Source organism: Pelodiscus sinensis, chromosome 1 (genome assembly GCF_049634645.1).
Source record: "Pelodiscus sinensis isolate JC-2024 chromosome 1, ASM4963464v1, whole genome shotgun sequence".
Lineage (NCBI taxonomy): Eukaryota > Metazoa > Chordata > Testudines > Trionychidae > Pelodiscus > Pelodiscus sinensis.
The window spans coordinates 118,545,159-118,559,767 of record NC_134711.1 but is presented as its reverse complement, the minus strand read 5'-3'; the positions used below and the strand labels follow the sequence as shown (position 1 = coordinate 118,559,767).

Here is a 14,609-nt window from a genome sequence, read left to right as displayed (position 1 = left end):
GAACTGAAGGGAGACAAGGAGCACAGAAGTGTTGTTCAAAGTCTGGTGTGACTATGTCTACTGCAGAACTGGCATGCTTCAGTGAGCAGGCAGTAGTGATAAGAAGGGAGAGAGACAACTATTAAGCCAAGTCTAGACTAGAAAAACCCCCCACTATGGTTCAAACCTGCAGCAGGAGGTAGACACAGTCTGTTTTTGCTGTTAAAAAGCTATGATTATCCCTGATACAATTCCACTGATTTTAGGGATCAGTTTGGCCAGCATTAGCTCACTCCTTTTACACATATTGTGAACAGTCAGTAATTTTTCTACTGCAAAGTAGGTTTAGTCCACACCAGGAAATTCAGTCTGTAACTACATTGCTCTCCCATGTGAAAGAGCCACAGCCCTGAACGATGCAGTTAAACAAACCTCACTCTCAGCATAGACTGTGCTAGTCTGGTGAGAGCCCCCTCAACATAGCTATCATCTCTTGGTCTGGGAACCCCACCTACAGAGATGTGCCCAACAATTTTTCATGATCACTAACCAGGTACTTACCGTATTTACCACAGTAAAAGAAGGGGGAGCATATAGTACATTGTGGGATATGCAATCTGGCCAAGGAGCCTCAGCCCCAGACAATGGTTGCATGACATGAGTTTTTTTGGAGTGGGAAGCACTGTAATGACAAACCAAATCTCTGATTTGGAAAGAAGTTAAAAGATCGTTGCAAATGAGCCATTTTTTCCCCCACTGAAGGATCCGTTCTCCAACCAGCTGTAATTAAGATGTTTTAACTTCAGCATAGTACACCTAGCTTTCAGTATGGTATGCGGAATAGGAGGAGCTTTATATATTAGAGAGCAAGTACACAGTTTAATACACTTTTCTCTCATGAAATTCAGGCAGGTAAAAACATAACCACAAGGAAAGGAGACTACAGTAATACGACAAAGACGAAAGGACAAAATGAGGAGCACTAGGGTGTAAAATGGAGAGGTTTCAGTTGTTTAAAATATAAAAAAAAGTCACCCCATTCTTTGATAACCATGACGGGCTTTCTAATTAGTTTCATCCTCAAGCCTCCTCCTTGATGTTGAAGTGGAAAAAAGCTATCACTTCAGAAATAACGTGGGCTAGAAGAGCAGGGTTACTTACTGCAAGCTTTCTTTCACAAGTCTCCCGCACATTCACCTCAGGATCTGCAACCCATTGCAAAGTGGTCACAACAAGTTCTTCTGCTTCAGAGGCTTCCTCTTGCTGCAAAGTTACATATTAATGCTTCAATTACTTACTGCTTCAATTACTTACTGCTACACAGCATCACCCAAGTGCAATCTAGGCTAGTAACTGTACTAGAGAGACTTCTCTCCAATAAGTGATACATCATACGAGGAACTGGCAGGAAGCATTGTCTGCAGATATTAGAATCCAACTATTTGTCTAAGGCCGAAGGAAATTGTTGTGACAGTTACTTCAGGCCTCAGTTATGAATTGACTTATACACCATAGGCACAAGGGGCCATAGGTAATTTATCTCTCTAGTTTACCCTTCCCTTCACACAGATTCAGCATTACACAACTTCCAATACAGGAGGCTAGGCCAGGGCAGAGCCCTAAGTGTGCATGTCACTGGGTTATGGACTGGCCACCACAGCAGAGCCAGTGTAGTAGGGGTAGGCATGATCACTAGGGGAAAAGGCTGAACAGATTACCAGTACTGTAGTAAAGGGGAAGCAGGGGGAAAAAAAAAAAGTCACAATTTGGTCCAATTCAGTCCCTGACCTGTTCCTGGAACAGTGCAATTGTGCACTTCCCCTACTCGGGTCTTATGGTAAATCCAAGGTTCCACTCCAAAGGCAGAAAGTGAGTTTGACACAGGGGAATCTATTTGATGAGTGTTTTAAAAGTTAGAGAAGCCTTCAACTATTAGAAAGCAGAAGGATGTGCCTACGAGACCAGGACTCTATCAAATGTGGGAACACTGACTACAGGATGTTTTGACAAGGCTAAAAGTCTGGAAGAATCCAGCATTCCTACAATTCCTTATGCAATGTCCTACCAGTTTTTGGATGATAGCCTTGAAGGTTTCTCCCAGTTGTTCGGGGCCTTGCAGTAACAGTAGCACCTCTCGGTCCAATGTTTCATCCAAAGCTGCCCATTCACTTCCAGTGACCTAGACAGGTTTTAAAAAGCCAAAAGGAGGTGTCCCTTGACTATTATAAATACCAGCCCCGGTGACATTTGGAAATTTCAGAAGCATGGTGTTGTGTGTACCAAAAGGACAGAGTTACTGAGGTTTAAGCCTATCAAGGCTACAGAAATGCATCAGCATTCTAAAATCTCCTTGACCTTAGTTATTAGAATCTACCTGAGTGAGGGAGATTCTCCTACCCTCCACACACAACCATCCAGGCTATTAGGTCCTTCTGGAGTCAGTGGCAGAAAGAAGTCTTTACCTGTTTTAATAGGACCTTACCTCTTGCTATTAAGCTTTGAGAAGACGAAAATCTGACAATATTATGACTTACTACAACAAAGGCTACTGGGCAAACTTCTGCCTAGGGAAATATTTTGCTTTCCCTGTTAGTTTGTTACTTTACTATCTAGCTAATTATTTCTCATGCTTTCAAATACATAGAAGGAACCATGCATTTTAACACTGCTTTGTATCTCCCTGCAGTCCCTCTCTGCCATCTTCACCCATCAACTGGTTGTTGCACTCAGAAAGTGGTAACATGAGCAACAGATTCATCTCACTAAGCTAGAAGCACTCACTGCTATGAGGAAGGCTTTTAAAAAGCCCAATTTTTTTTTTGTGACAGTATGCCCTAGCACAACTTTTCTCCCTCCCCAACCCGCCCCCCCCCCAGTTTCGGGGCGGCTTTTTGGCGCTCAACTCCCCTCCCCCCTCGGAGTACCAGCACCATTTTTCTTTTACAAAAAAACAAAAAAAACCACACAACACTGAAAAAGCCTAACGGGACAAACTGGTCATTGTACAATCTAGTGGGACTATAGATTTTATATGGTATAGCAATGATCCCCTTTAATAAGGTTGTGTACCAGTAACAGAAGTACAAGCTTCTCCTGTCTGTAATAGGCAGTGCTGCAGGATAGCAAAAGGACAGTATTCTGTGCCTCCCTCTCGAAGGACTGACTTTAAAGTGCCAAAGCCACACAGGACTAGAACTTGGACTGCACTACACAGAAGCGGTTCCCCCACCCCAATACCTTTCAAGTGTTCTGAAAAAGCTAAGGGTATCGGTTGTCAGGTCTCTCAATCTTACCACTAGGTTGGTTCAATTCCAACCCACATTTGCAGGAACCAGAAAAGCCAGCAGAAGGCAGCCATTTCAGTCTGGTGAGTTAGTGTTCCCAACTTACAGGCACCCAGTAGAGTTGCATAAAAAGTGGATTTATCAGTTGTCTGACAACTGGAACTGGGTCAAGTGAAATTAGAAAACTGTAGAAAAAAAATTGGTAAATAAACCCAGTTGGTGTCAAATGAAACCTCTTATTCCTCTGGAAATATTGTTTGGTGCATTTTTATAGCGTTAGATTTACAAGAAGCTGGAGGAGGAGGACGAGGACAAGATCTGCCCATTCTCCTTACAAAACCTTTATCCCAGAGATTAGGGTGCCCATTGAGGGTGTGGGAAACCTGGGTTCTTTTGCCTGATGTAGAAACGGTATTTGAAGTTGGATCTTCTGTATTGTAGGAGAAAACACTAACCTTTGGACTATAGGATATTCTGGTCTAAGTCTCCCTCAATTTCTCCTTTTGAATGTTTTCCACTTTTTATAATTAAATAGTCATTGGAACAGGGACTTTGAAGGGATGTCTACTCTCCAGAGAGGATCAAAGCTGCCGCAGTCGATCTTCCAAGTTTCAAATTAGCGGGTCTAGGAAAGACACGCTAATTCGAACAGAGATGGGCACTCCAGTCGATGACAGTAGTCCTGCTTCCATGAGGAGTAAGGGAAGTCAAAGGGAGAGTGTTCTCCCTTTAACTTCCTGCAGTGTGATAGCGCCAAAAGCCGAGTTCATGTACTTAGACTTCAGCTACGCAATTAACATAGCTGAAGGTGCATATTTTAATTTCGATCTTATCCCGTAGCATAGCCCCAGCCTGAGACAGTCCCCTTAGTGTGGTGGAGAATTGTCAGTCTATGAGACACCTACTTTCCTTGGCCTGAATGCTATTCATGGTCAGAGACAATTCAGAGTCATTAAAAGCTGACCAGGAATAGCTATTGGGCCTCCTTTTCTTCCTCCTGTTTTATGAATGGAATCTAAGTGCTGAAAATAAGTTTTTGGCAAAGCTATTTGTTGATTTTGCATCCAGGCTGACCAAAGCTGCATTTTCTAGTAAATAAACTATTGGTGCAAGATTGTTTGCCGAGCTCAAGTTACATGTTTTGACCACATTACATAAATCGCCATACAACTGACACTTACTGACAGGCTTAAAGAGTCACCAAGATTTAAGTAAGATTGGATGCTGAACAGACTAACCAATGCCTCCCCTTCCTCCCCAGTGCCCATGGATCTAGTCCTACTGCATGTGGTAAGTTATAGCACTGGCAGTACTGATGTGGTGATTTATGGACTTCACACTCCAGGCCTATTTTGTTCATAACTAATAACTCCTCTGTGTATAACCCACACTGATTGAGTCACAAGTATCTTTCCCATATAGCTAATAAGTGATGCAATGATTCGAAGTATTTAAACTTCAAGTTTCATACCTGTGAAGACTGTTGCGCAAGTTCCAATTCACTGTGCAATGAATTTGTCCTTTCAAGGACGCTGCTGTTAAATCTGTGTATTAATGGGAAGTATATGCCATTTCTAAAAGGAGGGGAGGGAAGCAAACAAGGTTAAAAATCCAGGGTTTTTCCCCCCCTAAGAAACAGGAGGGGGAAGAGAGAATGTTTTACTGGACTCCTAATTCAGATACTCACGAAATGAGTTCTTGCTGCATTTGTTGCATGTTATTCACCAGTTTATTTTTTTCCACTCTTAAGGCCTAGAATCACATCCAACAAAGAGCAAACTCGTAAGTTCACATGCTATATAGAAGAATTTTTTAAAATCTGTATGTTCCCTAATGCTCCTATAAGGAAAATACAGTACTGTACCTCAATTACAGAGGAGTATTCCACAATGGTAGATTTAAGTTCTTGGATGGCCACGTCTCTCTGCAAAGGTTGAGGATGACGGAAGTTAGTGTCACAGAATATAATGGCTAGCATGCTGAAATGAAGTTACTGGCATTACTTCCATCGCACACTATACAGATACTCCCTTGCTTGATGAGCTAGATAATCTGTTTGAATTTGGATTGCACTTTAGGATGTTTCAGTGCTTCATAAAGAGGTGAGAGCACAGCTATTAGAGAGGTGGGCAAATCGAGGAATGTTTCATCACAATTTTATACATTTGGTTGATTTTTCATGCCTAGACAAATAACAAATAGCCCTATGGCACATTAGAGACTAACACATTTTATTTATATATATGAGAGAGAGAGAGAGAGAGAGAGAGAGAAAGAGAGAGAGACACACAAGCTTTCATGGGCAAAACCCACTTTCCCAGAGAAGTGGAAGAAAAAAAAAAAAAAAAGAGAGGGATTGAGGAAACCCTAAATGGGGAGCAAAATTTGGAGATCTTTTGACACATCCTCTATTCACATTCCTGAGAGTCAGTGTATTTTGTCTGGTACTGATTTTTTTTAAACCTACATTTTACAGATGCAAGTAATATGTGGATTTTATCTACACTCCTACACTTAAATTTTCAAAAACTCGTGTTCATACGACTGTGGATTTTCTTTTTAAGGTATAGATTAAGAAAAATACCATGTGATGTACTAGTATCTCCCACATTTAGCCTATTTCATATACTTTAAGAGCTCTTACAGGAACTCAGAGATGGGGACAAAACTGAAGGTAACTACTGGCTGTAATAGAATGCAAGATTATTATACTCTTCAGCTACTAGGTGGCACTATGTGCAAGGTACCTTATTTAAAAGAACCTCGACCATACCTGCCAAAGCAACTTACGAGGAACACATCTGGTGTGTATAAACAAGCTACATAGCCAGTGTATACCTTGTACAGAACTGTACCACTACTGTAACTATGCTCATGAATCTTTGGTGGCTTGGAGAAACAAATTCCAAATTTATACCACGGCTGGTTTCAGTCTTACGGCTCTGTTCATAAACATTATGCAATCTGTCTTCCTTAGTTCAGATCTCTACAGGTGTGGGCTCAGAGAAGAGAGCTACACAAATGCAAAATCAAATCAAGTAAAGGTAATGTTTTAAATTTCATGTTTAAATGTGGAATTCGTTAAAGTGGCTACTTACTGCTTGCTTATATGGCTAAGCATATTTCAAAGATGTTTTAGTTACATTCATAGTTCATACTCGGGAGCTCAGCTACAGAGCATTCCTTAAAGCAGGAACATGAATTATATTTTAGTACAAATCATTGCCCCTTTTTATTATTTTAAAACTGCCAGGCTGTGTCTACACTGGCATGAATTTCCGGAAATGCTTAAAACAGAATACTATTCCGTTTTCAGTTTTTCCGGAAAAGGAGCATCTACATTGGCAGGCTGCTTTTCCAGAAAAGCCCTTTTTCCAGAAAAGCGTCTGTGGCCAATGTAGATGCGCATTTCCAGAAAAGAGCCCCGATCGCCATTTTCACGATCGGGGCTTTTTTCCGGAAAAGACTACTGGGCTGTCTACACTGGCCCTTTTCCGGAACAGTGTTCTGGAATAAGGACTTATGCCCGAGCGGGAGCAGAATAGTTTTTCTGGAATAGCGGCTGATTTTGTACAGTAGAGCATCGTTGCTTTTCCGGAAATTCAAGGGCCAGTGTAGACAGCTCACAGCTTATTCCGGAAAAGCGGCTGATTTTCCAGAATAAGTGGCCCAGTGTAGACACAGCCCCAGAGTACTTGTTAAAGGTGATAACTGGACTGAGACCCTAAGCACCAATGAGCAAAGAAAATGAAGTTGCTATAAAAAGCTGTTTTAAGCCTTTAACACTGAAAAAAAAAAAGTGTTACCAAAACAAAACAGAGTTCAGTTTAACTTTCATCCTCACACATTTCCTGTGGATGCAGCCTAGGAGAAAACAGTTGTGTTTAACATGTTGCTGCAGTTACAGTTAACTGTATTTCCCCAATACAGTTTTATGCAAATGGCAACATAAGAGTTTACTTTGTGATTAGTACAACCTGCTGGAAGTGTCAAGGTTGCCAAGCAAATAATAATTTTCTCTAATACATTCCTTTTATCCAAATTAACATAATTTTCGCAAATTCCTCTGTGGATTGCCCCTGCAAGAGTACTCAACCCACTAGCTTGCATTCACAATTCAGTTTCTATTTGGTCAATTGACTGGATGATCATAACTCGTAAGAAGAACAGATGGGGGGGGGGGGGGCAGAAACTTGAGTCTCAGGCTGTGAATCAACACAATTAAGGATATTTTAGAATTTTGTCTTTTCCATTCTGAGCAACAACTAACTGGCTACTGCAGTATTTATTGGGTATGTTGGCTTTTAATTGGAATCATTTTTGTCACATTCAGCATGTATGTGCACTCCTTGTCATAGAAGTGTTGATAGTCAGAAAGCTTTTGGATCCAATACATATGGATCAAGATTTTAGAAGCCAAAAGACAGCCCTGGACCTCAATATTATATTTGCATTCCCTATAACTAAAGCTGGGTTTTAAAGAGATACATCAGAGGGGTAGCCAAGTTAATCTAACAGGGAAAACTTAAATAGTCTAGTAGCACCTTAAAGATTAACAAAGATGCAAGTTGCCTTGTTTTATCCAGTTCCCAGAAGATCATTTGTTGGGCATACATGTTTTTTCCCCACCTACTTAAAAAAAAAAAAAAAAAAAAAAAAAAAAAAAAGAAGCCTTTCCTACTCTTTTTGTAGTTTGCTGGATATAAACAGACCCCTTTAGGGCCAAATTCCAATGCCCTTACCTATGAATATCTATTCCATTAGAACAGTGCCAATAAAGTAATGGAGTATGGTACTACTGTACAGAAGAGTATTAAAATATAATAAAATGATTTCATTAGCTTTTCCCATAAGTTAAAGTGTTCAAAAATTTCAATCAATACATTCAGGACACACAAGCTACCAACCTTTAATAGACTTGCATCTTTATTCGCCACAGTGTTCTCATAAACATGCACCTGCATCTGAAGTGAGGACAAGAGGAGAGAATAGCCTTTTATTGACATGAAAATTCAAGCGCTCTATTACAATTTTAGCTGCATCAGCTAATGACAAGGGGAAAACTGCATCACAAGTATCTGTGGTGACCCAAGAACTTCTTGATGGCAACTGGCAACAGAATGCAGAGTGGCTAAAGTGTCTCATAACTCCAGTGTACAAATTCTAGTTCATCCCAGAATATCATATTGTGAGGTCTCAAATGAAAGCCAGTATCATACTGGTCATTATTATCCACAATACTTTTCACAACTATATTAAGTCAGAAGTTCTGTCCATATACTGAATATATGTTTTTAAAGTCTGCATCAAGATTTAGCCACCAGTAGAGTTAAATAACTGGTTTTCCTCTAGTCAGAAGGTAAGAAATATACCGCTCTGCAAATGAACATAAATTAAGCATTGTAAACTAACACAATGGATGCCTATTTTCATGCAATGTGAAATGTTAACAAAAGAGGTGAAGTCAACAGGAGAGAAGCACACAGAAGAAAAAGCAGGAGGGAAGGGGAACAGTCCTGTCAGTGAAAGAAGACAGTGAACTTGGAGGGAAGGAAGGTACTTCTAGAAGGCAAAGTTGGCTGTGCATTATCCTGCGCCTAGAAAGTAAACAGACAGTACATTTGCATTCATGAAAGCAGAGTCTCCACCAGCCTGGACTGAAAGTGCTACAGAGGATTGGGGGGGGGAAAAAAAAAATAGGTAGGACATTTATTAATCTCTTAGCTAAATGTTTGTGTTTCACATATAGCCACTTATTTCTCATATTCTGCCTCAAGAGCTCTGGAATCTCTCGTCTTTGACAAACTTATTCTCATTTTCATCATATATGTCTTTGTGCTATGGTGTAAAGCAGAGCTCTGGTCCTGAGTGGAGTCAAACAAGCCCACACCTATATGAACCACTATAACGCCAAGATCCTTTTCAGCCCTACAGCCACCTACCCAGCTATTCCCCCATTTTGTAATTACACATTTGACTTTTTCCTTCCCAAAGTGATGTACTTGACATTTATAAAGACTCATGCCATCTGGCGGTTTTCAGACCAAGTTCTCCTATTTGTCAAGGCTGTTTTCAGTTCTAATCCTGTCCTTCAGAGCACTAGCAATGCCTCCCAGGTGGTTGTATATACAATTTCTATTATTTAAGTCATTAATGGAAATATTGACTACAAGCAGACTCAGGAGTGATCCTTGTGGGACTCCACTAGGTACTCCTCCTTCAGTTTCATAGCGAGCTTGTGAGAACTACTCTGAGTACAAGCCACACCACACTTCCCTAGTTTTGTCAAAATCCTTTCTACAATTGGAATTTAAGTATACAGCTTTCTCCCCATCTACTAGCCCAGTAGTGGTCTCAAAGGAGAAAATTAGATGGGTCTGTCAAGAACAAACCATGCCAAACCAATGCTGGCTATTATTTATAAACCATATTATGGTCTAGGTCAGTGACTCAGATCTTTCCAGAATGCAATATTCTTTTCAGGAGTCTGATTTTTCACCTGCCCATGCGTTAGTTGTCACTTAAGAGCTACTTGCTTACCAAAAAAAAAAAAAAAAACCTAAAATACAAGTGTCAGACCACACTTACTGACAAATGGCAGTCTAATTTTTACCATATAAATCATCAATTGGAATAGAACTATTGTAACTATATTTCAGTGTATGGTATTAAAAGTAGGAGAAAATTCATTGTATGAAAGTTTAGTCTGTACTGACTTTGTTAATGCATTTTATGTAACCCATTGTAAAATTAGGCAACCTCTACTCCCAGAAGACCTCTGTGTACCCCTGGTTGAGAATCATTGCTTGTAGGTACTGATCTTGTAGCCATCCTGGAGCATTAAAAGTCTTTAAATCATAATCTATATAAATATTACGCATAAGGCAGGCATTTACAAAAAAATACTACAACTTCAGTTGAGACAAGCGCTCAGGATAGGAAATGCATTCTCCCTCCCCCAATAATTGTTGGGGAAGGTACTTACCCTTTGAGAGCTTCGAAACGCCCACAAAAATATTTGTTTCCCCTCAGCCCATTTACACTGTGCTTTACTTTTTTATGGTTTCTAACACTATGTCCTTAACTAGTATGGGCAAGAATTCTTCTCAGGGCAGTTGCAGTAGGAGAAAGAAAGAAGATGGTCAGGGAGACTTCTAGGAGCCCAATAGCACTATCCATAATCAAGGCTGCAGCTAGCACATCACAACTTGTGATGGCAGATTGTGTCAAAGAGCTGTGGAACTCAGAACAAACATTAAAGGACAGTTTCTTATCCATGGTTAGGAGGTTAAATTTAAGTGCTTACTTGGAGCTCAGCTGCATTTTTGGATAACTCCACAATCTTCTTCTGAAGGCCATCCATATCCAAGGCATTCCTAATATCCTGATCAAAATGCAAACTAAGAAGAGTTATCAAATACTATTTTGGATGAGCTGGCCAGAGAGAGATCAAATTAGATTTCCTCCCCTCAAACCACTCCTTACAGACTGGCTCCTCCAAGATACTCCAACAGGGGAAGGAGAAGAGAAATGGTCAATGTCCCCACACCATCCAAACCCTGATTTCTTTCCTCCTCCTCCCCTCTCCCATGATACCACAGTACTTTGATTGGCATTCTCTCTATACCAACACAATCCTGAAAGTTTTGCCTTGAGGAAATACTCCCCATTCATAGCGGATGCATTCCTTGCACCATTGCAAATGGTGAAATTTGTGAACACTTGGAGCTCACCAAAAGGGCCAGGAGCCGCACCTCCTCCCCACCCGCCCCAAGGCCGGGAGGCATCTGCAAATACAAATAGCAATTCTGTGAATTGTGAGGATCTCCTGTATATTATAAACCTCCTCCATTAAAGGCACTTTGATCAGGTTCCCAACTGAATCTCCTGCCCCTCCCAATGCAAAAGATTTGGGCAGCTCTCAAAACTGAGACACAGTAAAGTTTGGTGCAATCTAGGAATTGCTCCAAACTAGCCTTATATTTACCTACTTTCCAATAGCAGGGAAGCTGTGGCAGCATAAGCCCACCTCAAACCCTGGGTACACACTCAGGTGACTAACCTACACTGAAGTTTGTGCTGCTATGGTTTCATACTTATAATAGCAACACTGAAGTTTCTGTGGGTATGTCTACACATGCTGTAACCATACATACCACTGAATTCCCCCCCTCAGTGTTAGCCAATATATGTTATGCAATATATTAACTCCCACTACGCATATACTATTAGTGATGGGAAGTTATTAATGTATTATTCTCTTCTCACAATTCCCTTCACCCACATCAAGTGTTCCCTAGGATACAAAGTGGACTTCAGCATTAGGAATCCTGTAAATGCCAAGGTACATGAAAGGCAGGTCCTAGGTGGATCGGATATGCAGCTCATCTTGGAGACTCATGGCTCACTATGAAGTTTCAGTTGTAGCAACACTGGTTACATTTGATGCAACAGCTCAGGCTTGAACACAGGAAAAAAAATCCGTTCCACAGACATGGAGTTTAAAGAGCTGAATACACAGATACTCTACCTCTTCCTGAAGAGAGGAGATCTTGATGATGAGAGACTGATTCTCTTTTTCCTGATTAAAAAGAGCAAGGGAAGGGTCAGCTCACCACACTTTAAGGCAGTATTATTTCTACTAGCCATAGGAAGAGGCGACAATAAGCTGGTGCAGGCTGGTGCACCGTTACAGCAAGAAGGAGCTGGCCAAATGGGGTGCTCCGCTGTGGGAGGTGATGTGGCATACTCCCAACTGGGATCTTGGGGCTCTCCTGCAGGCTGTGTCACCAAGCAGCAGGCACCTAGGTGGGTTAAAGTGGCCAGCTGGTGGGCATGCCTTCCCCACTGGTCTGGACTGCCTCAGCCCTGAGCCCCCACCAGGGAAGGCAGGGAGGCTGAAGCCCTCCCTCCCCACAGGTTCTTACCAGGATGCTGCTTGCTGTTCCCCTCCCCACTCACTCTGCCTACACTCCTCTTCTCCCTGGTTGGTGAGGGGAGGGGGCAGATGAGCATGTGACCCATGCTGTGAGCTTCCCCCTCACCCCAAGAGTGATGAGAAGGGGGAGTGGCAAGCTGTGTCCTGGTACAAAGTCTCAGGGGGGAGAGGGGGTTTCAGTTCCTTTAAACAAAACCTGTGCCCCTTACACCCCCTTCCCACATACATACCCTCAGCTCCCTTTCCTAAGTCCCTGTTCACCCCCCACCTTGACTCCTGCTTCTCTCCCACATCCCCTACCCTGACATCCCCCCACTGTGTGTTGCACAAGGGGCAATACAAAAGAGTACCTGTAAGAAATTTAAGTTACATTCACTTCCGACATAGAACAATATCAAATTACTTGGGTGAACAGAGTTTCAAAGTTACTCTATCTTGATCTGGTGAGCCAGTAACTGACGGAGCCACATAGATTAGGTGTCTAGAATGACATTAAATGAGGTTTGCCTTGCTGATACCATGCAACGTAATGATGAACACTGACCATCGTATCCTACTAAAGGATTGGAATACGCAACATTTTCCTGTAATAAGTGTCGCAGGGATCCTCATACTCTTTCCCCTCTACAATTCAGGGACTGAGGTTCCCCCCCCCTTTTTTGTTGCATAATGAAGTTTTAGTAATTCTAGTCTATTTCTACAGGCATCATGGGGAGAAAACTTAACAGCTCCACACTCAGCATTATGGAGGAATTCATAGGTATGGGGAGGTCCAGATCAAGACCCAGGCATCACTAACACAGGACTTGGATCTCAGACTGGCTAGCTGCAAAAATCTCTCTTGTGGGGACCAGAGAACACTAGCCTGAATTTCAGGTTCCACAAGAGCTTCATAGGAGATCAATTCATTTAATAAAACAGGCCAGGCTACAGATTGTACAGAAGGTTCAGTCCTGTATTTAGATGTATGCAAACCAAGAGGATTTCTCAAGTGCCAACAGGGACAGTTGTAAGTATTTCTTCATTATTTACTTTACCATAACACTTGGAAGTAGAGATCCTGACATGGAAGGTTTTATAAGTGCTTTATAAACACTGATTAATACCTCTCTGCAATGTTGGGCTGTAGTTTCTCAGATTATACAGAATGGACAGTGAAGTTTTCGTCTCAGACCAGTTTTATACAAATATCATTCTACTGACTTCAAGGCAAGACACAGGAGAACCAGGACCCAAGTCAACAGAGCAAGGTGCATGAATATAGAAGTTCCAAGTAACCAATGCTGTGCCTTACAAGGTTAGCCTTCCTCAACAATGTCCCTTCCAGACAGGGTTAGAGAATTAAATGGAGGAACAAAGCCACAAACAAAAGTTTCAGTCACTGTGCCCCAAATTGAGGAGGTTGTAAAGAGGCAGTTAACAAATCAGAGGCAAAAGTTAAGACATGAGAATTTTATCTCCAAAGTTACATGAACTATCAGCAATATTAAGGGGACGCAGTTTCCTGATTTTGATAATTAGAAGCTTATTATTAGAGGACCTACTAGCTGTTTATGCTGGGTCATAATATTGAGTCTCTTTTCTTCTGAGGTGTTCAGGTTAATTTTCATTTCTTCCAGTTCTTCCTTTAATGATTTTGCTTTCATAACCGACTGCTGGGCACTGCAGAAAGAAGAATCCAGCAAAGTTACAGGCATTAGAATTTTAAAGCTTACAATGTATGTAGTATTTGTGGACACAGTAAGATACCTCGGGACTCTTTTTTTTGGGCATACTTTAAGGCAGACAGCAACTGTCTGCCAGTTTAGTGAGGGTTAATCCTGCACTTTTGGTTAAGTAATGACCTTTTATGGAAGGTTTCATTCCTGTTTACTTCTTCATCCTCCTGCCATGCCACCAGAGCCTCTGCTGCATTTGTTACCTTCACTCAGCCGAAGAATAGTTAATGAACTGTGTGAGCCTCTATAGACTTGCTCTTTGATCACATGCAACTTACAATTTATGATCATGTGTGCAACTAATTACAAACATACTCCTCCTTTGCAAGTGTTTATCTAACAAAGGCCACATGACCAGACCATAGTTTCCAGGGTCACTAACAAGGTCTTGTTCTTGCCAAAACTCTAGATTGATCATCATTTTCCTGCAATATTTCTCTATGTTGATGGGAACACCTAGTTGCGTAACTTTTTCCTGCTATCGCTACACAAATAGGACCTTTTCAAGCACATATGGTAGCTACCATTCTGGAGGTAGAGAGAAAGGACTCAGACCTAAGGGGAAAAAAAATCATGGAGGTAGGCAAAGTCCCAGCCTCCAGAACTAACTGAGCTACAAAAACTGCTCTTAGCTGACACACAACCCTGTAAAAATTCCTTGAACTGCCCAAACTTCCACCTCTGGACACA

General features: G+C 41.4%; 1 protein-coding gene across 6 annotated transcripts in view; it reads right to left on the bottom strand.

Annotated features, from left to right (window-relative positions):
• The window catches only part of IRAG2 (inositol 1,4,5-triphosphate receptor associated 2), a 57,391-nt gene that overhangs the window by 31,576 nt on the left and 11,206 nt on the right, over positions 1-14,609 (bottom strand). For all 6 annotated transcript variants that reach the window (XM_075898523.1, XM_075898556.1, XM_075898515.1 and 3 more), the window contains exons 8-16: positions 13,746-13,863; positions 11,794-11,844; positions 10,570-10,647; positions 8,171-8,227; positions 5,128-5,187; positions 4,951-5,015; positions 4,735-4,837; positions 2,045-2,158; positions 1,141-1,242 (exon numbers count right to left, since the gene is read on the bottom strand). In XM_075898523.1, coding sequence (XP_075754638.1) covers positions 1,141-1,242; positions 2,045-2,158; positions 4,735-4,837; positions 4,951-5,015; positions 5,128-5,187; positions 8,171-8,227; positions 10,570-10,647; positions 11,794-11,844; positions 13,746-13,863 — 748 coding nt within the window. The remainder of the gene's footprint in view (positions 1-1,140; positions 1,243-2,044; positions 2,159-4,734; positions 4,838-4,950; positions 5,016-5,127; positions 5,188-8,170; positions 8,228-10,569; positions 10,648-11,793; positions 11,845-13,745; positions 13,864-14,609) is intronic.